This window comes from Schistocerca nitens, chromosome 4 (assembly GCF_023898315.1).
Source record: "Schistocerca nitens isolate TAMUIC-IGC-003100 chromosome 4, iqSchNite1.1, whole genome shotgun sequence".
In the NCBI taxonomy this organism is placed as follows: Eukaryota; Metazoa; Arthropoda; class Insecta; order Orthoptera; family Acrididae; genus Schistocerca; species Schistocerca nitens.
The window spans coordinates 854,675,580-854,700,083 of record NC_064617.1 but is presented as its reverse complement, the minus strand read 5'-3'; the positions used below and the strand labels follow the sequence as shown (position 1 = coordinate 854,700,083).

At 38.9% G+C, this 24,504-nt stretch overlaps 1 protein-coding gene across 1 annotated transcript; it reads left to right on the top strand.

The window, feature by feature from the left end:
• Positions 1–11,324: 11,324 nt before the first annotated feature.
• LOC126251855 (bolA-like protein 3) lies at positions 11,325–23,371 on the top strand. The gene is made up of 4 exons (XM_049952531.1): positions 11,325–11,546; positions 11,657–11,780; positions 22,992–23,080; positions 23,162–23,371. The coding sequence occupies exons 1-4, from the start codon at positions 11,499–11,501 to the stop codon at positions 23,222–23,224; spliced, it is 324 nt and encodes a 107-aa protein (XP_049808488.1). The 5' UTR covers positions 11,325–11,498; the 3' UTR covers positions 23,225–23,371.
• The last annotated feature ends 1,133 nt before the right edge of the window (positions 23,372–24,504 follow it).

Below are 24,504 nucleotides of genomic sequence, written 5' to 3'. Positions count from 1 at the left end.
AGATATCTTTTGTGCAAAGGCAACCAAGCAACACACTCATCCGTTCCTTGCCTTTCTCCAGCCAATTCAAAGACACTCCACAGAATAATTCACACTTTACTGTGAATGAAATCCCACCTTTTCGGCTTGGTTTCACTTTTCCTTACAAGTGGTATGCTACAATGCGCCCACTCCATCCATGAACAATTGTTTTAAGATATCCGCTTGCCAATATTGGGCAATAATAAAGAAAAATCCAAGGTACAAGGAGCAGTAGTATGTTATTCTGCCTTGTGGCAGGTCTTGTCATGGGTTAAGTTTCATCCACTTTTGTCTGTCCGTAGCCAGTCCTTTCATTTTGAATATGTGTCTCCTTTGGTATTGTCCAGGATTTGATATCTTCTTTTTCCTCTTCCCCTTTTTCCCTCCAACATTCCTTCTATTCCTTCTGTCAATAAACAGTCCCTCCTCAAACAATGTCCAACTGAGTTCTGTTTCCTCTTTCCAATGACTTTCAGCACGTTTCTTTCTTCTGCAACTCTTCTTAATACTTCTTCATTCCTTACTCGGTCTTCCCATTTCACTTTTTCCATTCTTCTCCATATCCACATCTCTAGGGCCTCCAATCTTCTTTCATCTTCCTTCCTCAGTGTCCAAGTCTCCACACCATACAGTGCAACACTACAGATGTAACATTTGGTTAGTCTTTTCCTCAATGTCCGCAAAGTAATTTCTGTTTCCTCTTGAATAATTCTTTTTCCATTGCAATTCTTTTCCTAATTTCTGTTGAGCAATACATATCCATTATCACACTTCCCAAGTAATTGAAGTTATTCACTTGCTCTATTTCCTCTTCTATTTTCATATGGCATTTTCTCCCCTTTCCTCCAGTTACCATACTTTTCGTTTTCTTCTTGTTAATCTTCGTTCAATATTTATCCAATTTTCTGTTTAGATCATGTAACATTTGTTCCATTTCTCTTGCACTCTCTGCCATCACAACCATGTCGTCTGCAAATCTTATACGTGCCACTCTCCAACCCCCTATACAAACTCCTCTCCTTCCATCAAAACTTTCATTAATAATATCCTCCAGGTAGATATTGAACAGTGTTGGTGGTGAACAACAACCTTGTCTTACACCTCTTTCCAGTTCAATTGCTTCACTATCACACCTATTCTTACTCTTGCTCTTTGGTTCAAATATAAATTTCCAATTAGCCATCTACCCCTCCAGTCAGCTCTATGTTTCCTTAGGATTTCCGTCAGTTTGTCCCTTCTGACACAGTCAAAAGCCTTCTCAAGATCAATGAACACAACTTACACCTTCCTTTTTTTTCTACATGTACCTCTCCCCCATTCACTCTCAGTAGCCCAGTGGCATCTCTAATTCCCAATCCTCGCCTAAAACCAAATTGTTCATCTCCTACTACGCAATTTAGCTTTCCATATAGCCTTCTGATGAGCATCCTAAACAAGACTTTGACTGCATGCGATATCAGCCTCACTGTTCTATGTTCCTTACACTTTTTTCTGTTCTCTTTCATTTCTATAGGTAGTAAGATACATTCTTAAAGTCCTTTGGACATTTTCCTGTCATGTATATTTGATTACAAAATTCAATCAATACCCTTTTCCCTTCTTTCTCCAATGACTTTCACATTTCTGTAGGAATCTCATCAATTCCCAATGACCTTCCATTTTTCATCTCCATCATAGATGCTTCAATCTCACTAGTTAGTATTGCATTTCCTCTTTCATCATCTGCAACTTTATCTTCTTCTGTCCTAAGCTCTTCTTCACTTGGTCAGATGTCTGCAGTGTATAGTTATTCTGTATATTCTTCCCATCTTCTCATTATTTCTTGGGGTTCACTCACCATTTTACCATCTGCTCTCTCTACTTCCTTTAGTCCATTGTTGTTTCTTATTTCCCTGAATGTCAAATCCATTGCTTCATTGTACATCAAATCATATTTTCCTTCTTTCTCTAATTTCTCTATCTTGTCACACTCTTCTGTCAGCTATTTCTCCTTTGCTTTTTCTGTTTCCCTTCTTAATTCATTATTTAACCTCCTGTAGTTGCGCTTCCCTTCTTCTGTGTTTACAGTTTTCCATTTCCTGCAGTCATCCAGCTTGGTTATCATATCTGGTATTACCCATTCTGTCTTTACTTTTTTCCTCTCCATGATTCCAATCATTTCCTTAGCTGCCTTTTTGATCCTATTTATAAAACTATCCCATCTTCCTTCTGTGCATCCTGTTTCCTGTCCTTGCATCATGATTTCACAATATGCACTCTCTAATTTTCAACAATTACCTTTGTCTTTCATTTTCTCATAGTTTATGTGCTCTCTCTTCTGCCCTTCCAGGTTCTTTTCAATTTAACTACGAGGGTCACTCCAAAAGAAATGCACACTATTTTTGTAAAAGTGCAGTTTTCATTCTGCATGTCTGAAAGTTTTACAGTGTGTAGATACATCCTTCCCGCTTGTTTTCAAACTTAGTTCAACCTGTTCCCATGAGTGGCGCCATCACAGCATGTCTTCAAGATGGCTGCTACACTTGACGTTCGTCAGAAGCAATGTGCTGTGACAACGAGACAGTGGGAAACATCCACAAGAGGTTGAAAAAGGTGTATGGAGATGCTGCTGTTGATCGCAGTACAGTTAGTCGGTGGGCAAGCAGGTTACGTGATGAAAGCGGGCACGACAATATTGAGGATTGTCCTTGCAGTGGCAGGCCTCGTACGGCACACACTACAGACAATGTGCAGATATTGAACGAATTGGTGACTGCTGACAGACACATCACAGTGAATGAATTGTCACGCTCCGTTGGGACAGGGGAAGGAAGTGTTTGCAGAATACTGAAAGTGTTGGCGTTAAAAAAGGTTTGTGCCAGGTCGTTCTCAGGATGTTGACAATGGCTCACAAAGAAACAAGAAAAATGGTATGCACCGAACTTTTGGAACAGTACGAGAACGGTGGAGATTAATTTCTTGGGAGAATTGTGACAGGTCATGAAACATGGCTCCATCATTTTTCACCAAAGACGAAGAGGCAATCAATGGAGTGCCATCATGCAAATTCACCCAAGAAAGAAATTCAAAACCACACCCTCTGCTGGAAAAGTTATGACTATAGTGTTTTTCGATTCTGAAGGACTCTTGCTTGTGGACATCATGACTATCATCTCTTTGGGAAACTGAAAGACTCTCTTCGTGGAACAAGGTTTGAAGATGATGATTCCCTTGTGCACGCTGCCAAACAGTAAGTCCAACAGGTTTGTCCAGAAATTTACCATGTGGGTATACAGGCGCTGATTCCAAGATGGCGTAAGGCAGTTGAGAGGGATGGAAATTATGTGGAGAAATGAAAATATTGTTCCTAAAGGATGTATCTACACACTAAAAAACTTTCAAACATGTAGAATAAAAGATGGATTTTTGAAAAAATAGTGTGCATTTCTTTTGGAGTGACCCTTGTAGAACCTCAGCTACTACTAATATATGATCTGAATAAATATCTGCCCCTGCATTACTTTTGACACTCTTTAGGCAATTTCCGTACCTTTGTTGTATCATTATGTAATCAATTTGATATCTTTTGTTGTCAAATCGAGATATCCAAGTATGCCGTCGTCTTTTGTGGATATCAAATAGGGTATTTCCAACTACCATGAAATTTTTATTGCAGTATTCAAACAATCTTTGCCCTCTCTCATTTCTTTCTCCCAGTCCAAATTTTCCCTGAGCTTTTCCTCACAAGGAAGCCGATTGTTATAGACTACCTGAATAGTTTTTTTTTTTTTTTTGCATAAAAGCGGTATGGTTTAAGTTTTCGGTGAAATTGTTTCCACATAATCTGGATTGTTATCGTTTTGTTTGTTAAGACAATAGTTTTGAAGGATGCTGGAGCTTATATTGTAGACTGAAGGGGAGTTACCGCATTAATAAATAGTACAAAGATGATGGTCTACTGACAGGGTGCATGAAGCAATTCTCTTTGCCAGGCAAAAATTTTCGTTGTTTTCAAACGTTGCACGATTACTGGATGCGTGTGGAAACATGAAACACATTATTGAGTATTGCTTCTATACATACTTTGGAATTCGAGTAGTTTACTAGTCGCTATGGATAAATTCATCATCACATGTGGATATTACTAACATCGACAATAGTGAAAAGCATGTTCAGCCAAAAAATAGGAACCCGATAGTGTGTCTTCTGCCAGTTCCTACAGTAAATCAGCGAGAAGTGTCGGGAAACTGTCATGCAGGTCATAGCACAAAGGATGAAAAAACACATTTCCTTAGATTTATTATGACGTAGAACTGGACAAAGTGTTCTGTAGAGTGTGTAAAAACGCTTTTAATTCCAGTATAGTGCCTCTGTCTTCAACTGCTATTTCTGCACACAGGGGTTCACGTAATACATTTCTTAGAAATGGATTTTCCCGGTGGCGAAAGACATTTGAACGTTTCGGACTTCATGAGAAATGTATACTTTACCATTCGTCCATGACTGCTCTGGCAACTTGGAAATGAAGTACTAATGAGTCATCCCGTACCTCATATAAAATTAGAAGATACGAAAAATGCACACAAGGCGATTTCAAAGATAATAACGTCCCTCCAGTTTTTTAGTCAGCAAGGAATAGCAATTCGTGGTCACACAGGTGAAGCATCAAATATTCATCAGTTGCTGCCGCTTAGAGCAGAAGATGCTCCTGACTTGGAGTCTTGGCTGCAGCGAACTTCATATAAGAGAGTTTCTCACGATATACTGAATGAAATTGTCTCCTTATTATACAGCGATTTATAGAAAAACATTGTGAAATCCATTAAGGAGACACTATATCAGTGAAGGGGATTATCCATATGTTTCACATATGTCGATAAAAATGTTCAAGTTGAATAAGTTTTTATTGGCTTCCGTGAAATCGCTTCAAAAAGTACTAGCGCATTGTTTTAAGTCATCCAGGATGTCATAAGGCGTTTATCCATCGACATGAAATACTGTCGTGGTCAATTTTATGATTGCGTGACCCATGTCAGTGGAAATTTAACAGGATTACAAAATAGGATTACTCAGTTACTCAGTTTGAGCCGAGCGCTATATTTGTTCATTGTTTGGCGCATAATTTCCGTTTGGTAGTACAAGATGCGATGCAATATATTCTTTACGCGTTGTATATGTTGTAAGACATTCATCACTGAGGCTAGCAGTGATTAAATCGCTACAAGAAGACAACGCATATGGTGCTATAAGAAACATTCGCACACTGACTTTGCGGTCATTCTGTCCTACAAGGTGTTGTGCCAGGGTACAATCACTAAAATCGTTGCAAAGTAACTATGAGCACAGCACAGACATTTATGACACAGGCAGTGTTCATAAAAGGTTATAAATGAAAGGTAATCATTTTGAAAAATATCCAGACTCCCCAGAACACATACACTACATTCTGCAGAAATTGTGGAAAGTCGGTGTCCTTGGTTAATAGTCGTCACTATTTCAACTTCTGTTAGGCGCCTCCAAAACCATTCTGCTGAAAAAGTAAATATGGCCTTTAGTTAGATTACACAGCATGATTGCCGGCCGAAGTGGCCGTGCGGTTAAAGGCGCTGCAGTCTGGAACCGCAAGACCGCTACGGTCGCAGGTTCGAATCCTGCCTCGGGCATGGATGTTTGTGATGTCCTTAGGTTAGTTAGGTTTAACTAGTTCTAAGTTCTAGGGGACTAATGACCTCAGCAGTTGAGTCCCATAGTGCTCAGAGCCATTTGAACCATTATATTATTAACTCCTTCAAGCAGGAATTGTCCACCCTTGGACAGCATGATTAATAACGAATCAACACTTTTCAATTTGGAGACTAAGTTAATTTTTTGAAAGATTAACTCACCCATCTTACATCTGTATTGTATTGTATTGTATTTTTATTGATCCAGAGAATTATAGTATTGTACAGCTGTACATATGATATTGGACAGGTCAAGAGAGCTATTTATAAGTAATTTTTACAAATTGATTTTTACATTATTTTGTAGCAAGGAAATTATCTATCTTAAACAAAACAGTTAATACTAACCATAGAATTGTAAGGTTGTACATACGATATTGGACAGGTCAAGAGACCATATTTACAAGTAATTTTTAATAAATTGATTTTACATTATTTTGTAATGAGGAAGTTTGCTATCTTTAACAAAACAGTCAATACAAATGTTGTATTGTAAAATACAAACAGCCAATACAAATGTAATAGTAAAATAGTCCAGTACATTTCATAGACATGCACAGTATATAATAATCCAGTATATTTCATAGACATTCACAGTATATAATTTTCAGACCTAATTGAACATTTATCATAAAATTGCTTACAATTTTAACCCCTTTCAAAAAAATGATGAACTGCATAAAAGCAATGGTTCAAGAAATATTTTTTTAACTCTTGGGTTCTCTGTTGCTTTGACTTCATTTGGTAAATTATTATACATTTGTATCCCAACATTTAAAACATTTGTTTGGTAGCAGGTAGTTCTGGACTGAATCATATGTAGGTCAGATTGATGACTTGTTACGTAGTTATGAATATCTCCATTGAATTTTAATGTGCAGTCATTGTTTAACAGGTATGACTTGACAAATGGGACGAAATTATAAATCTAAGCAGGGGTCAGTATCATAATGCCATTTGTTTTGAAATGTTGTCTGCATGATTCATTATGTCTTAGGTTACATACTATGTGTATTGCCTTTTTTTGCATTTTGAAAATATATCTACCTCCAGGTGAGTTCCCCCAAAATATGATTCCATACTGTAAAGAAGAATGGAAGTAAGCATAATATACATGTATGAGAACAGATTTTGTGACTGATTTTTTGAGTATCCTTAAAATGTAACACACAGTTGATAGGTTTTTTGAGATATAATTTGTGTGAGTCTCCCACTTTAGATTTTCTACAAGCCATATGCCAAGAAACTTGACAGAGTCCACACACATAGCGCTTGGTTATTTAGAATCACATCGAGCATTTCTTGTTTTTGGGATGAGAGTCTGAAGTTAATGTATGTTGTTTTCTGTATATTTATAATCAGTTTGTTCTCGTTGAACCATTTGCTGAGTGACAACATAAGCGGTTTAATTATTTGGTTGTGGTCCTCTGTATCAGTACCTGTTATTAGTATACTCGTGTCATCGGCAAATAGTGTGGTATGTCCTGTAGCAAGCTTCGTGCTTATATCATCAATGTATAGCAGAAACAGTATGGGTCCCAGGATTGAGCCTTGTGGCACACCATATCTAATAGGCATTGTGTCAGAGGAGTGGACAGTAGATTGATGGGTGGTTGTATTCTTTTTTTCAAAATTAGTTTCAACTTTTTGAAATCTGTTTGACAGGTAAGATTCTAACCATTTGTTTGCAATTCCTCTTATACCTTTATTTGCTAACTTCTTAAGGAGTATGGTATGGTCAATTACATCAAAGGCTTTGGATAAATCTAAAAAGATACCAGTAGTGATTTCCTTATTATCCAGTGCTTTTAAGGTTTTGTTGAGATACTCATAAATAGCTGTGGTAGTTATCTTTTGCTTTCTAAAACCATGCTGGTGTTTTGTTAATAAGGGTAGTTTATTAGTAAAGTCTTCCAATCTGGTGTTATATAATTTTTCAAATATTTTTGAGAATGAGCTGAGTTGTGCTATGGGCCTGTAATTGGCTACACCATTTTCGGGTCCTTTTTGTGAGGTGGGGTAATTTTAGAAGCCTTTAGTAGGTCAGGGAAAACTCCATTTGTAAAGGATGCATTTATTATGTGGTTTAGGGCTTCTACAATGGATTCTCCACATTTCTTTACAATTAAATCAGGAATGTTGTCATTGCCACTGGAGTATTTATGCTTTAGTACTTTTATACACTCCTGGAAATGGAAAAAAGAACACATTGACACCGGTGTGTCAGACCCACCATACTTGCTCCAGACACTGCGAGAGGGCTGTACAAGCAATGATCACACGCACGGCACAGCGGACACACCAGGAACCGCGGTGTTGGCCGTCGAATGGCGCTAGCTGCGCAGCATTTGTGCACCGCCGCCGTCAGTGTCAGCCAGTTTGCCGTGGCATACGGAGCTCCATCGCAGTCTTTAACACTGGTAGCATGCCGCGACAGCGTGGACGTGAACTGTATGTGCAGTTGACGGACTTTGAGCGAGGGTGTATAGTGGGCATGCGCGAGGCCGGGTGGACGTACCGCCGAATTGCTCAACACGTGGGGCGTGAGGTCTCCACAGTACATCGATGATGTCGCCAGTGGTCGGCGGAAGGTGCACGTGCCCGTCGACCTGGGACCGGACCGCAGCGACGCACGGATGCACGCCAAGACCGTAGGATCCTACGCAGTGCCGTAGGGGACCGCACCGCCACTTCCCAGCAAATTAGGGACACTGTTGCTCCTGGGGTATCGGCGAGGACCATTCGCAACCGTCTCCATGAAGCTGGGCTACGGTCACGCACACCGTTAGGCCGTCTTCCGCTCACGCCCCAACATCGTGCAGCCCGCCTCCAGTGGTGTCGCGACAGGCGTGAATGGAGGGACGAATGGAGACGTGTCGTCTTCAGCGATGAGAGTCGCTTCTGCCTTGGTGCCAATGATGGTCGTATACGTGTTTGGCGCCGTGCAGGTGAGCGCCACAATCAGGACTGCATACAACCGAGGCACACAGGGCCAACACCCGGCATCATGGTGTGGGGAGCGATCTCCTACACTGGCCGTACACCACTGGTGATCGTCGAGGGGACACTGAATAGTGCACGGTACATCCAAACCGTCATCGAACCCATCGTTCTACCATTCCTAGACCGGCAAGGGAACTTGCTGTTCCAACAGGACAATGCACGTCCGCATGTATCCCGTGCCACCCAACGTGCTCTAGAAGGTGTAAGTCAACTACCCTGGCCAGCAAGATCTCCGGATCTGTCCCCCATTGAGCATGTTTGGGACTGGATGAAGCGTCGTCTCACGCGGTCTGCACGTCCAGCACGAACGCTGGTCCAACTGAGGCGCCAGGTGGAAATGGCATGGCAAGCCGTTCCACAGGACTACATCCAGCATCTCTACGATCGTCTCCATGGGAGAATAGCAGCCTGCATTGCTGCGAAAGGTGGATATACACTGTACTAGTGCCGACATTGTGCATGCTCTGTTGCCTGTGTCTATGTGCCTGTGGTTCTGTCAGTGTGATCATGTGATGTATCTGACCCCAGGAATGTGTCAATAAAGTTTCCCCTTCCTGGGACAATGAATTCACGGTGTTCTTATTTCAATTTCCAGGAGTGTAGCTGTAAGTACTTCAGTATTGGAGACTTTGTGAAGAAACATTGATGTCTGGACTGGTATGGTTTCTATTAGTGTTTGGTGTTGAGTATTTGGTCTGTGGCAGTTGTTCTTTATCAGGTTTTCTGCTATTTTGCTAAAATAGACATTAAAACCATTTACTATTTTTTGGGGATCTGATGTGACTTCATCATTTAGGTTTAGTTTAAATGTTTTGTTTATAATATGCTGCTTACTGTTTGTTTCATTTTTTACAACTGTCCACAAGCCTTTCATTTCATTGTTAGATTCCTTTATAAATTTATCATTGTATAATTTTTTTGCTTATTGGATTACTTTTCTGTAGATTGCAAAACAGGTCTTACAATATGACCTAACTGATCATCGACTTCATGGTGTTTCATGTGATTTTTTAAGTCACCCTTTTTTTGGCTGGAAATCCTTATCCCTTTCGTTACCCATGAGTTTGTGTGTTTGTTTCCGATTTTCCTGGATTTCAGTGGAAATGCAGTATTGAAGTGATGGAGAAATGTTTCATGGAAGGAATTAAATATGTAGTTTACATCATTTTCTTTATAGACCACTGCCTAGTTTTCAGCACTTAACAGATAGTTAAAAAGCCTTATATTATCGTCATTACATTGCCTTTGCATTTTAGTTATTGTGGGATATTGTCTTATGTAATTTAAATTCGCTGTTAGTATTTGGGCTTCATGGTCACTGTAACCTGTGCTGATGACTTCGATTGAGTGGTGTAGTTTGTCTGCGTTTATGAAAATCTGATCTAGAGCTGTTTTTGATTTTTTTGTGATCCTGGTTGGTGTGTTTACAGTTGGGGATATGTTGAATGAATGTGTAATATTCAAGAATTCATCTTTGTTTTTCCAGGTGTGAGGAAGTCAATATTAAAATCTCCACTTATTAATAGATTTTTGTTTAGTGAGTGAAATTTTGTGAGTAGTGCTTCGAGGGAGTGTTTGAAGGTTTGGATGTTCCCTTCAGGGGCTCTATATACATTCAGTATCAATAGATTATAGTCTGTTAAGATAATTAAGGAGAATTCAAAGTTTGTTTCTATTTTCATATTATTGTACTTTGTGAGGCTTTTGTATCTTAAATTTTTTTGACATAGATTGCTATACAACCTCCCTTACTTTTGTTCCGACAAGAATAACCAGCTAGAGTTAATTCGCCAAGAGGCGTTTTTTTAATTTTGTCTTCTGTTGACCACTGTTCAGTAATACAGAGAACATCTAAGTGTGACTTTGTTTTTTGGAAGAGATCTATTTCTAGTAACTTATTGAACATTGACTGCACATTATGGTGTAATATTTTAGAGGATAATAGTGACTGTTTTCCAATGGAATGATTTTTGACACCACTCACCGAGTTTTCTTGTAGTTTTGGTTCATGAAGATTTTGCTCTGCATCTGTTTTTCTTTGGTTTGCTGCTAGCAGCATCTACATGCTGATGGGGTCCAAACGATTAATAGTTGCGATATTTCACATTTGGGCCTCAGTAATGCACACCGGTACCTGCAACGATTACACGACAATGTCTACGAAGATTACGAAAAGGTCCAACGACATCTGGCATTTAACTCAAGAAGTATTAGAAAACATAAACGCAGTAGGGAGCGGGGGTCGGGGGAAAGGCGGGCATGGATTACGTTTATAGACACTATCAGCACAGTTAAGGGATAAAAGTGCACTTTAGAGACCAGTAGGAGAAAATGGCGAGCAGATAACAATGACCCCAAAATTTCTAAATCACATGTTTGGGGAAAATGTTTTGCACCTATAACATGAATTTAAAAATTATGGATTCATGAATAACGTATAAGCTTAATAAGGCGAAAAGGATGTCTTGAACACTACTCACGAGAACTTTTCTTTGTAATTTAATGCACTCTGCGTATTTCTTGGGTGAAATGTGGTCATATCGTTTTCAAATGAGGTGCTCTTCATTGCGCAGTTGTTTTAGTGTTATTCTTGTCATATCTCTGAGAAGTTTAAATATCATGTACATGAGAAACTCACGACAAGGGCACACTGTTTCGGTTTGTGTAGTGATATGCGCTACAGGTGTAGACCTCCGAAAATACACATTCTTGCATCCTATGTTGCAACATAATTCGGAACAAGTGTCTAATCCCCTCACTCTCATGTGAAACATGTTTCGGAACCTGTGTTTGACTGTGCGCGGGACTCGTTCTTTTGCGGTCAGTAGATTTGGTTTTTGGGGTTCTTTTTTCTGTGTTGGAACATGAACCTACTGATTCAAAACGTGATACGATACATCAAGACTAATTTCTGAATTCTTCATTTCTAGCTGTTTAGCCGTGTTCAAAATGGAAACAACCCCGGCAAAAGTACAGACTTGGAAAACAGATTAAAAGAGATTTTACGACAGCAGTTTCCAAAGGCGAAAAGTATTGATGTAGTTGATATTTCGGGTATGGTAACTACTAGCTTCCACAGCCTTCACCATTAATGTACTTTGTGGAGTAAATATTGGTACTTTTGTCTAAGCATGTGCACATTTTTTATACAAATCTCAATATTGCTGAAATACCACGCGTTTATTTAACTCTAGAAATCAAGCCTGATTCAACAGTTTTACAGTTAATATTACATTTACATCTGACAGTGTTTAGTTAGAATAATCTGTAAAATATTTCTGTTACGTAAGGACCCGACAGGGTTTCCATTATTGATGTGACTCAGTCCCTGTAGAAGAAGATTTCTGCATCATGTATTTAAAGTCCAATCCGCGGTGAACATCATATGTATGAAGATGCCTCTCATTGTGTAGGCTACGTAGTATGTATCTTTTGCATATAAAAAAAACAGTAACTTGTGTGTCATTGTTCTTAAGAGACTGCACAATGGTAATTTTCAACTAACACCAAAATCCACTAAACATTTGTTCAGTACATTCATTTGCACACATGTTACGTAGAGCACATCAAAATTTTCGAAATTCACATCTACAGCAACAACGATAATAAAAATTGGGGTTATTTACAGATATGGACATAGAAAAGCAAATATCAAAACCTTACAGAAAAGCACAAGAAGTTATATATAAGGTTGAGGGAGAAGCACAGGCTTAACAGTGACTGAACCAATTAGTGAGGGGGGGGGGGGGGGGAGAGCAGTATTACTATCTTTTAAAACCACTCTTCTTCATTTGCAAACTGACACCCATGTGTTCTACATTTGAGAAATTTCCTTTGATTTGCTGGTACACTATTTAGAGGATGTCACAGCAAGTTCAGCAGACTGTATTTTAAAGACAAAGATGATGGCAGTGATTAATAGAAAGGTCAGGCTCGTCATTCAGGCTAACATGCTTCACAAATGAGATGAGTTTATCTTAAGCCTAGTGACGTAGTGTTAAAGAAAATAGACTTCTTTCTAGTCTGGTGATTGCTATTTATTATTTCTACTGTTACTGTACCATTCCAGGCATGTTAACTTAGAGATAATAAACAGTGATGAACAGATTGGAAAAAGTATATTTTCTAGAAAGGAGGGTTGTGGATCTCTATTTACTGACAGGTATGTCAGTTTTGGACAGAAAGTTAATACTAGAAACAAAAGGTTTGTTTCTGAAGCAGCAGGATGGCTGTACAAAATTAATCAGGATTAATTAGCAAGGGTACTCATAGGACTTGCACAATGGAGAGACACTGTTAAAATGAGAGGAATATCAACAAAGAGATTGCAGAAACAGGTCAAGCTTTATAACCTATAGTATAGTTAATGATTTGGAGGTAGGAGAACGGATTGAAATTGAAGTCTAGGTGACATACAATGAATTTTTAAAAATTAAAATGCATATGAACTAAAGATGAAGCAAAAGTACAGGATAATTATGTGAGTTAACTTGAGGTGAATGGCAGGAACCGGTCAATTGTAAAGTACATCTACAAACTTATGCAGGGGTAAATTATGTTATGAAGTAACCATAGAAGCCATAGCTGTTGTGTTGTAGTGTGTTTTAAGACAAGTTATTGTGTATAATCAGTTTAGGATCTCTAATTGTGTCAGCACGATGACTGCAAAGCTGTCAGTGAGGCTGTTTCGACACATGGTGTTAGTCATACTGGGAATAAGTCACAATTTATGAGAGGTTTTCCACAACACGCCACCAAGTTTAAATTTTAAACAGTTGAAATTTGGTCTGTTTTTTGTTGCTGTTTTTATTAGCAGGATGTTTGCGTACCGAATTTGTTCAGAACCGACACAAACCAGGAGTCATGCAGTTAGGACAGAGGATCCAGGTGGTAGCAGTAGTGAGCAGCTGTTGATGTTAACCTTATTGTGCTCAGCAGCAAGCTGTGCTACTTGATGGTCATCCTTACCCTTGGCCACAGTTTAGCGGCCATTCATCTGAATAGACAGCTGGTTGGGGGAAATGGCTAGATAAAAGGCTGCATAGGCATTGCAGTGGAGTTGGTTTATGACTTGGCTGCTTTCTAGAAGTAGTTGTCCTTCTGTGGTGTAAAATTTGCTTGGAACAAGACTGTAATAGGATATACTGTGTGGGGGTCATGGGACAAGTCTTGTACCTGGGTCTGTTATATGGTTATGACCCTTGTTGTGGAAGGTTGGAAACTGAAATCACAGAAGGATGAAAGAGAATATTTTTTAGATCGAATGGGTATTGGAACACAACTTTGGGCAAAATGCGAAGATGTTCCTTATTTGCAGGTATGATGGGTGTATTCAAAACCATAATGGAGGATGCTGTTCAACTGTTTCAGTCATAATATTAGGTAAGAAAGGGGTTGCTCCTCTGCGGCTTTTAGTGGAAATGGTTGGAATGTGGAAAAATATGATGTGGGTGACCTACTTGTGAACCAGAATATTGGATGTGGTACTGCTCATCACTGCAAAAATCTGCTTGTGGCAAGCCTGCATAGAAGTGACTTTCCAGTCTTAAATGGACCTCATCTATTGAAGTCGTTGAAATATTTGTAACAAGACAAAAAACAAAAAAAAAAAAACCTGTTGTGACATGCAGAGAGATCATTTTCTCACCTTAATAGCACTGCTTAGAAATCATTAAAATTGCAACACCAATTTGTAGGTATCAATTTTTTATCCACATTTCTTGATGTTAGTCTCATTCCCATTTTCTCAGTTTAATTTTATTTGTTTACAAAGAAAATATTTCTAATAATTGAAAATCCTCAAGGCCAAGACACCAAACTACATACTGATACATAACACAAATAGTTTCTTTGCTGCATTTCTCATTGTCTGCTTCTTTTGAGCATAGGTCTTTGTAAACTCTCTAATGGCACCTAAAAAATGGTTGTCTATATTAAATCAATCAACTAATCCCCACCTTTCTGGTTAGCTGTGAGTGTAAATGCGACCACTTGCGGCAAGATGGGAAAGTACGCCAGACTTAGCCGACTAACAATGAGGTGTCGCTGTGCTGGCCAGCCTGGATGTGGTTTTCAGGCAGTTTTCCACATTCCAGTAATAGGTCCCTCCTCCTCGGGCTTACCATTCATGGGCACTAAATAGTCACTGATAAGTAATCTTTCTTCAAATATGCTGGAGATCTTGGGCTGGCCTTGCAGCAAATTTTGTGCAGCGTCCACACAATTCTGAATATGTCATCTACAGCATATAACCCTGAACTACTAATAGTCCAAACATATCTACTAACCAGTTGCAAAAGAGCATCCCTCTGTATCCTTTTGGTTCATAAATATGTCTTCTGCGTGATATACCCTGAACTCCTAATGGTCCACACACACACACACCTCTTAGCCAGACTCAACAGAACAACGTGTTAATATTCCTGTTCTTCCTCATGTGAATCCTGCTACCCAAATTCAAACAAGGTGAAATCATGTTTGTCAACTCCACTTGCCCACGCGTAATATCTCGGTAAAAGACCAATATGTGAAATTTGTCTTGTGCATCAATCAACTGCTGATTCCAGTCCTTTCATCAGTATAAACCTGTCACAAGAGGCAGGGATTCTTGTGAGAGCAGTCATATTATCAGCAAATTTGTTGCATCCAGTGCGTAGTTTCCTGTGTGGACATGAGCACAGACGACCTGTTTGAATGCAAATACAAATGTTTTATTTCACATTTGAGCATCTTTACATGCAGTTGGTGTTGTCTTCATTAACACAACAACAATAATAATACAGACTTACGCAAATGTCATTATGTACAAGAAGGTAATGCAAGTGCCGATAACAAAAGGATCCTATTAGAACAATTACAAGATAAATGAACTGTATAGTTAATCGAATGACAAAGATGATAAATAATCAGTCAGATAAATGACAATAAGTCCATGAAACAGTGTGCCATATACAGGGTGATTTTTTTCCGCCATGTACAAACTCTTATGGATTCACCGATGAGAGGGTACGGAACAAAAAACATCTTATGAACTTATGTCCAGAAATGCTTGGTTTCCATGCTAGAAACGATTTGTTCAATCATACACTGTTACAGAGACTGTGGTCTATTAGATGCTGTATCATGCAGCCACAGTTCCAGTATGTGATGAAAATGGTTTCCATGTGCCTCAACGCAAGCGTGTACACGTCATAGCATGTTCTGTCTCACACGTTCACATCGGCCAGCCTGCAGCAAAACAATGTCAAAGGCAGCACGAATATGCTGCTCTAGTGTCTCCACATCTGAAATGGGCTCTGCATACATGATACTTTTGAGATAGCCCCATAACCAGAAATTGTACGGGTTGAGATCCAGTGAACAAGCAGTCCATGCAAATGGAGCCCCTCATCTGATCCATCAGTTGCGGTAGAGACAATTGAGATGCATCCAGACGTTAACGGTGAAGTGGACTGTAGCACCATCATGTATCGGCCACATAACCCTTCGAATCATCAATAGCACTTCTTCCACCAGGGGAGATATAAAGTCAACTGCAAGAAACGCCAGTAGTTCCGGCCTGTTAGGAGATTTGGAAGGAAGACTGGTCCGAAAATACGGTCCCCAGTTGTTCTGGCTCACACATTCTGGCAGCACTAATGCTGATGATTCTGTCACCATACTGTGGGGATGCTGCATACTATCCCACAAATGACTGTTACAAAAGTCCAAGATACCACTGTGCTTAAAGGTGGCCTCACCTGTGAATAGAATGGATGACACAAATCCCAGAATCTTGGTTGCTTAATGAAGAAACCAGTGACAAAACTGCACCTGATGTGGAAAGTCTGTTGCTAGCAAGTCCTGCACACGTAAGTCATCAGGGTAGTAACAATCGCCATTGAGAATATTCCCCGCAGTTGTCTGGCTTACCCTGTACTGGCAGACGAACTGTCTGTTACTGACATGGCAGTCACTTTCCACAATGTTAATCACATTTTCCTCCAAGATTTGTGTCCAAACATTTCGGGTATGTCCTTCATGATTTCCTGCTTTCTGAAACAACCCTGTCTCAGACAAATGGCAAAACACTATTGCAAACATTGAATGCAGTGGTTGTTGATGGCAGGGATAGGCCTCCTGATACAACCTTGCTGGCCATTGCCATTTGCTTTTCCGTAAGTAAACATCATGTCGGCAAGCACTCGATTAGAATACGAAACCATTGTGTACAATGCTGTATCAAATCCACTACAAGGTGAGTCAGCAAGAGTAGTGAATCGGACACAACATTACCAATTACAATGGTAGGAGAGGGTACTAGGGCGTGACATGAAGAACAGTACCACCCTCTAGGAGGAAATCACCCATACTGTAACTGTGGCTGCATGGTGCAGTGTATATTAGACTGCAGTCTCTGTAACAAAGTATGACTGAATGAATGGTCCCTACCACAGAAACCATGCATTTCCAGACATAAGTTCATTAGACTTTTTTATTCGCTAAACTCTCATGAATCAATTCCGAAAGTTTTTACACATTGGTAAAAATTGCCCTGTATATAGTCTGTTGTTAATTTATTATTCATTTTCATATGAAATATGGGTCATTTGTCACATACTTGAGGAACTCTTGAGCAGAGCAAATTACTTCACTTTTCATCATTCTCAAAACATTAGTTTTAAATTTATTTACTGCTGCTATGTAGGCATTTTCAGATAATTTGCTGATGATACAAGTATAGTAATAACATCCAAAGACCAAGAACTAAGTGATGTAATTGTAAATGATGTTTTTCACAAAATTATTCAGTGGTTCTCAGCAAACGGACTCTCTTTCAATTTTGATAAAACACAGTATATACAGTTCCGTACAGTAAATGGCACAACTCCAGTAATAAATATAGACTTTGAACAGAAGTCTGTAGCTAAGGTAGAATTTTCAAAATTTCTAGGTGTGTCCATTTATGAGAGGTTAAACTGGAAGCAACACATTGATGGTCTGCTGAAACGTCTGAGTTCAGCTACATATGCTATTAGGGTTATTGCAAATTTTGGTGATAAGAATCTCAGTAAATTAGCTTACTATGCCTACTTTCATTCACTGCTTTCGTATGGCATCATATTCTGGGGTAATTCATCGTTGAGTAGAAAAGTATTCATTGCTCAAAAACGTGTAATCAGAATAATTGCTGGAGCCCACCCACAGTCATCCTGCAGACATCTATTTAAGGATCTAGGGATCCTCACAGTAACCTCACAGTATATATATTCACTTATGAAATTTGTTGTTAATAATCCAGCCCAGTTCAAAAGTAATAGCAGTGTGCATAGCTATAACGCCAGGAGAAAGGATGATCTTCACTATGCAGGGTTAAATCTGACTTTGGCACAGAAAGGGGTAAATTATGCTGCCACAAAAGTCTTTGGTCACCTACCAAACAGCATCGAAAGCCTCACAGATAGCCAACTAACATTTAAAAATAAGTTAAAAGAATTTCTAGATGAGAACTCCTTCTACTCATTGGCTGAATTTTTAGATATAAATTAAGGGGGGCAAAAAAAAAAAAAACATTAGTGTCATGCAATATTTTGTGTAATGTAATATCTTGTACAGACATCTTTTATTAACCTACACGTTCCACATCATTACGAAGTGTCGTATTCATGATCTATGGAACAAGTATTAATCTAATCTAATCTAAGCAGAGAAGACCAAGATATTTGTAATTCTTATGGGTCTTTGACAGTATAGTATATGGCATGTTAATAATATTTCCCCTTCTTGTGTTATAGCCATGAATTGTCCCCCTTAGGTCAAACTTACTTAGATTCTCTTCAACATAGACAAGGCAGTTGTAGACATATAGGCTAGACACTGTCATTATCCACATCTACACTCTGCAAACCACTGTGAAGTGCAGCCTGTACATACGGTCAGAATTTATTTTGGTTGTGTGAAAGATCATTTGACAATATTCTGCTACAGTAGTCACTGAAGGCATCATATATTGCTCACTTGACATCCAAAATTGTTTCATTTAGCATCTCTATCTATAGCCCTATGGTTTTACATCTATTATGCAGCAGTCTCTGTTTCTTTTAAAAGTTTCTTTTCAGTGACTGTATACCATGAAGGTTCCCTCCTGTTATGAACACACTGTTGGGTACATATCTATAAGATATATGGTAAACTACTCCTTTACACTTGAGCCATAGTTCCTCTGCATGCTCCTGTCCTGTGTTGAAAGTTTGTTTCCTCCTTGAGATATGACACTGCTGATTTTGTATCTAGTTTATTGAACATATATATATATATATATATATATATATATATATATATATATATATATATATATATATATATTTCTGCTTGTTTAAGTTACCCTTTGAACTTTGGTAATAGGTTACTGACACCAGTTTGAATGTGAACATCCTCAAAAAGGTCAGGTCTATTTGTTGCCATTAGATCCAATATATTTCCATCATGAGTGGGGTTCCTATCTATCTGTTCTAGGTAGTTGTGGTTTCAGTTGCCTGAGACTGCAATCGCACACACGGCTCTCTCTCTCTCTCTCTCTCTCTCTCTCTCTCTCTCTCTCTCTCTCTCTCTCTCTCTGATGAAGGCCTTAATGGCTGAAAGCTTTAATTCTGAGTCTTGTTGTGCCTATCTGTGACTCAGCATCTTCACTATATGGTGAGTAGCAACTTTTCTTCTCACATATTGTTACATTCCATCCTGGATTTTCAATTGTTTGTTCTAGGTAGTTTTCAGAGAAGGCATTTAGTAATGGTTTCACAGTATGTCTTATTACACTCACTATTAACAAAATTGTAATTTCTCATTTCTTGTTGGATGATAAATCTCCACCATTACAGTATAATTGGAAACTTGCATACATGTGAACTGAGATTTTCTCTAAAGGTTTTGGCTACAACAGGTGAGTCTAGTGCACAATAGAAGGATCCAATTATCATTTTATTCCCATCCCTGATACTTAAGTCTTGCACAAACAATCTCAGGTGTGGTTCAGTGTGTCTCTCAGTGGATTTGAGTGTTTTTGTCCACTGCAGCAAATACACCACCTACATTTCCCATTTGTGTAGCCATTCAAAATACATGTAAATTTTCCCCATAAATCTCACTGATATCAGTTTCAGGTTTCAGCAAGCTTTCTGTACCTAGTATTATGTGAGCTTCACTACTTTTCAGGAGCACTTTAGACTGTGGCACTTTATTGTGACTGCTTTGGCAGTTAACCATTAGGATTTTAAGCCATTTCTGCCGATCGTACACTGACACTTCTAGGGTTCCTGCGGGTATCGTTACCTGGATTGGATGGAGAGTCATGTAATCTAACAAACCCTTGTGTGCATCCCACACATAGTAAGGCTCAGATGTGTAGTGCACACCTGACCCATTTAGGGGAACCCTACAGTTTTGACGCCTATGGCACAAGTCCAGGATGTCACAGCCTGGCTTGTTACAGAACCTTTGAAGCTTCTGGTTCAGTCCTTCCACTCAACTCAAATCCAAGTGGCCACCATCAGTTCTGGGGACAAGGCTGCAAACTGTGAGCTTCATTGAAACTCCACGCGCAAGGTTGGTCTTCTCAGTCTGATCTGCCAGTCACTGGAATGATCCAAGAATGACCTCAGAGCCCAGACAACAGGTATCATCTGTTCCAGCGTGTGCCACAATTTGAAATTGGGTGCACCGTGTTCCCTCAGTGGCTGCTGGCATAGCCTCTTTAACATGTTAAATTAGATCCCCAGGCATACACACTGAGTGAATCTAGTGTCCATTCCTATCCCTTGCTGCCATTTCCCTAAGGGGTACCATCATTTGCCTAACATTTTGCATTTGCCTCCTCGTATTTTTTTGTTAAAATAATCTCGACATGATTCACATGGGCTAACTCCTGCAATGTACCTTACAGTTTTCTTATGCCATTTCAACACAGAATATCCCCATAATAGTATCCCATAACTCTGGTGGAAATGGAAGAATGCAAGATATGAATATAATAGTTCTTTACTGACACTGCTTCTTAGTTTCTGCAGCAGATAGATGATACATGCTAGTCTGCCACATAATTTTCCTGTGTGGGTACTCAGCTGAGCTTTTGGTCCATATGAAATCATTATAATTTGACTGTTTTGTTATTATGACAGAGCATTCAGACGGAATAAAATGTTTTCAGTTTTAATGTCATTCTTCTGCAGTATGTTTGCCTCACACCAAGTAGTGCATCTCTGCATTGCTACTGCCATGCTGTGTTGTGGACTTTCAAAGTTGGTATCACACAGGATGAGTTTTGTGTAATCTGCATATAGCAGAACAGATCCCCCAGGTATATCCTTTACAATTGGAAGACATTCTGACTTTTGATTATTTGGTTTAACTAACCATTTTCTATTGTCTAAGCAAGACTGCATTAAGTATAGAGCATTCTCTCTCAGTCCATAGTGGTAGAGTTTTTTATGAGAATATTGTGGGAGACCATGTCGAAAGATTTTCTGAGGTGCAACATTGTTGCACTGATAATATACTATGCTCAAAACAATTGTATATTTTTGCTACTATGCTTCATAGTGCTTTGACTGTAGAAAGCCTGGACCTGAAATCATACTATGAGGTGCGAAGTATATCGTTAGAGTCAAACATTGACTCGTCTGTTTATGCATGAAATATTTTATTACTTTTTATATTATGGGTCTAAGTGATATACGTTTAGCAAAAAACAAATAATGGAAAATCCAGGATGGAATGTAACAATAATACCTGGGAAGGAAAGTTACTACTCACCATATAGCGGAGATGCTGAGTTGCAATAGGCACAACAAAAATATTCACACAATTATAGCTTTCGGCCATTAAGGCCTTTGTCAGCAGTACACACACACACACACACACACACACACACACACACACACACACACACACACACACACACACACGTCTGCAGTCTCAGAGAGCTGAAACCACCAGCGTGGTTAATATATTAAATATATTAAATTTCTTAGAAAGTTCAGGCCTATTTGGGGGGATGCTATATCTCCTTTCTTACGTGTCAGTTTAACTACTGATATTTTTGAACATTCAAGATAAATAACTTCATTGACAATTTTTGTGCTAGAGCAAGCTTGATCCTCCACTTGCAGAGCCCTTCCAACACATACTTCAAGCTAACATCTCTTTCTACCTCCTAGTCTCCACAGGACTTCCATCCTGTCTAGTCTCATCCCCATACCCCTAAAGTGGTTTTCTGTTTTGAAGCTGAACTACAATCTCCAACACTTTGTTCATGTGTGCATCTGGTGCTCATTGCTTATTTTACATGGTACGTAATGGTCTTTCTTCATCGTACTATGAAGACAGTTAATCATAACTCATAATATATCAGACAGAATATTTGGCAGATCAAGATGCGCCAGAATCCTGCAGGTGCACATTCATGTTCAGTTTCCCTACTCCTTGTGAAAATGTATGACACACACTGTATGTGTTACATGGCTAGATTCAAAAGACTGAAAATTCATGTTAACAACATATATTTATTGTAAATAGGCCTCACTGCTTTCACTCTGTTAATAAATGTTATTCTTTGACAAATAAAATCACAGTCAGGCAAATACTATGCAAACAATATGATATAAACAGCAACTACATAGTACAACTGAGGAAACAATAGCTCATACTTCAAAGAAGCAACTGTTTTGCTGTAGCCAGAGGTTCCACAAAGTAGTGTGTAGCAGTTTAGTGTGCAGAATTCATTTCTAACACATGGTTCTCAGTATTAATGTGTGCCTTGGCTCATTCCACATCAGTGCTTTTTTATGATCGGATCTACAGTACGAGTTGGCATAAGATGATCCCTGACAGCTAGCAGTTATGTTACCAGCTGTTAGCTCTGTACTGCCAAACAAGAACAATTGTTTTCTGTCTGGCGATGTCAGAACTATAGTTTTGCCATACAGAAATTTACAAAACTGCATTACATGATTGGTTGAGGTTGGCACATGAAGCTGCCATGCCCAGCCCAGTGCAATCTGAGACGTCTTCTTATGCCGACACTTGACTGTACAGAATATAATGAATGAATGAAATTGTATTCTTGTGTAGAGGTTCAGTTCATGAAACAGGTAACCAAAGATCAGATATGTTTAATACAATGATCAGATAGTTGGTTTATGTCACAAAGTAAATTTTTAATGAATGAGAACCCTAAGAAAAAAAGAAATAAAAAAATAGCAATGTATAGCTTTTGTGTTATATATGTTTTAGGTGGTTGTGGAGCAATGTTTGAAATTTCTGTGGAGGCTCAAGAGTTTAAAGGTCTTAATACAGTCAAACAGCATCGCTTAGTAAACAATGTAAGTTTACAATTACATAGACTCTCCGCATGATAGCATCTGAATACAGGATTGGTATTAATGTACTTTCACATTTTCTAGGCCCTCAAGGAACAAATTAAGGAAATGCATGGATTGAGAATTCATACATCAGTCCCATCTTAGTGAGTGCAAAGCAAATATATGAGAAATGTGACTGCAATATTTTGACTGCAGAGGATGTTTTATCTGTGATTTTTTTGTTGTTGATAGGTTGTGTGATTGGATGTTTTATCTGAACATTGTTATGTAAATAAACGTATTGTCACACTTTTTAGTTATTTGTCTTATATTATCGTGTTCTGTTAGATTATAAATTCATCATCTGAATCATGTCTGGTCTTATCACTAGTTGAAATGCAATGCTGAATCCATCTGTGATTAATACATATTACAGACTTTTCTTCTTGCAGAGTTTCATTGCTAAAAACAAAATAATTCCTTTTAAAGGTTAAACCCTGGTTGCCTCATTGCTGAAAAGTTTGTCAAAAATTAAAATCTGTGGACATATCAGAGTTGGGCAGTTTGCCTTAGAGGCTATTTTGAAGTAATTCTTTCCTTGTCATCCTGTCTGGTAAAGTGCCCCCTGACCTGGGGTTCATGGTGACTTTAGTGTAACTCTCCCCATTTCCTAAGCATAGACAGTCCTTTCCCTTCATCCTTCCCCATCAACCTTTCAGCCAGAAGGAGCTACTGGCTCCAAAAGCTTGCACATTTCCATAACATTTATATTTGTTTTCTCCTACTGCCACATATATATAATATAACTGGAGAGATAAAACAAAAGTACTCACCAAACGGTTGCAGAGAAATATAATTATATTCAATTATATAATTGGTTATAATAGAGGGAAACATTCCACGTAGGAAAAATATATCTAAAAACAAAGATGATGTGACTTACCAAATGAAAGTGCTGGCAGGTCGACAGACACACAAACAAACACAAACATACACACAAAATTCAAGCTTACGCAACAAATTGTTGCCTCATCAGGAAAGAGGGAAGGAGAGGGAAAGACGAAAGGATGTGGGTTTTAAGGGAGAGGGTAAGGAGTCATTCCAATCCCGGGAGCGGAAAGACTTACCTTAGGGGGAAAAAAGGACGGGTATACACTCGCGCGCGCACACACACACACATATCCATCCACACATATATGTTCAATATGCTGTCCACCATTTTTTGCAACAAGTTGAAATTGAGAAACAGCATGTTCCGCAACTGATCGATGTGTTTCCGGGGTCACATTCAGAATGTGTTTGGCAATGCTTGCCTTCAATGTGACTAAGTTTGCAATCAGAACACATCTTTCAGATAGCGCCACAGCCAAAAGTCAGACGGATTAAGATCAGGTGATCGGGACGGCCAGGCTGTGGGGAACTGGCAGGTGATAATTCTAGCATTT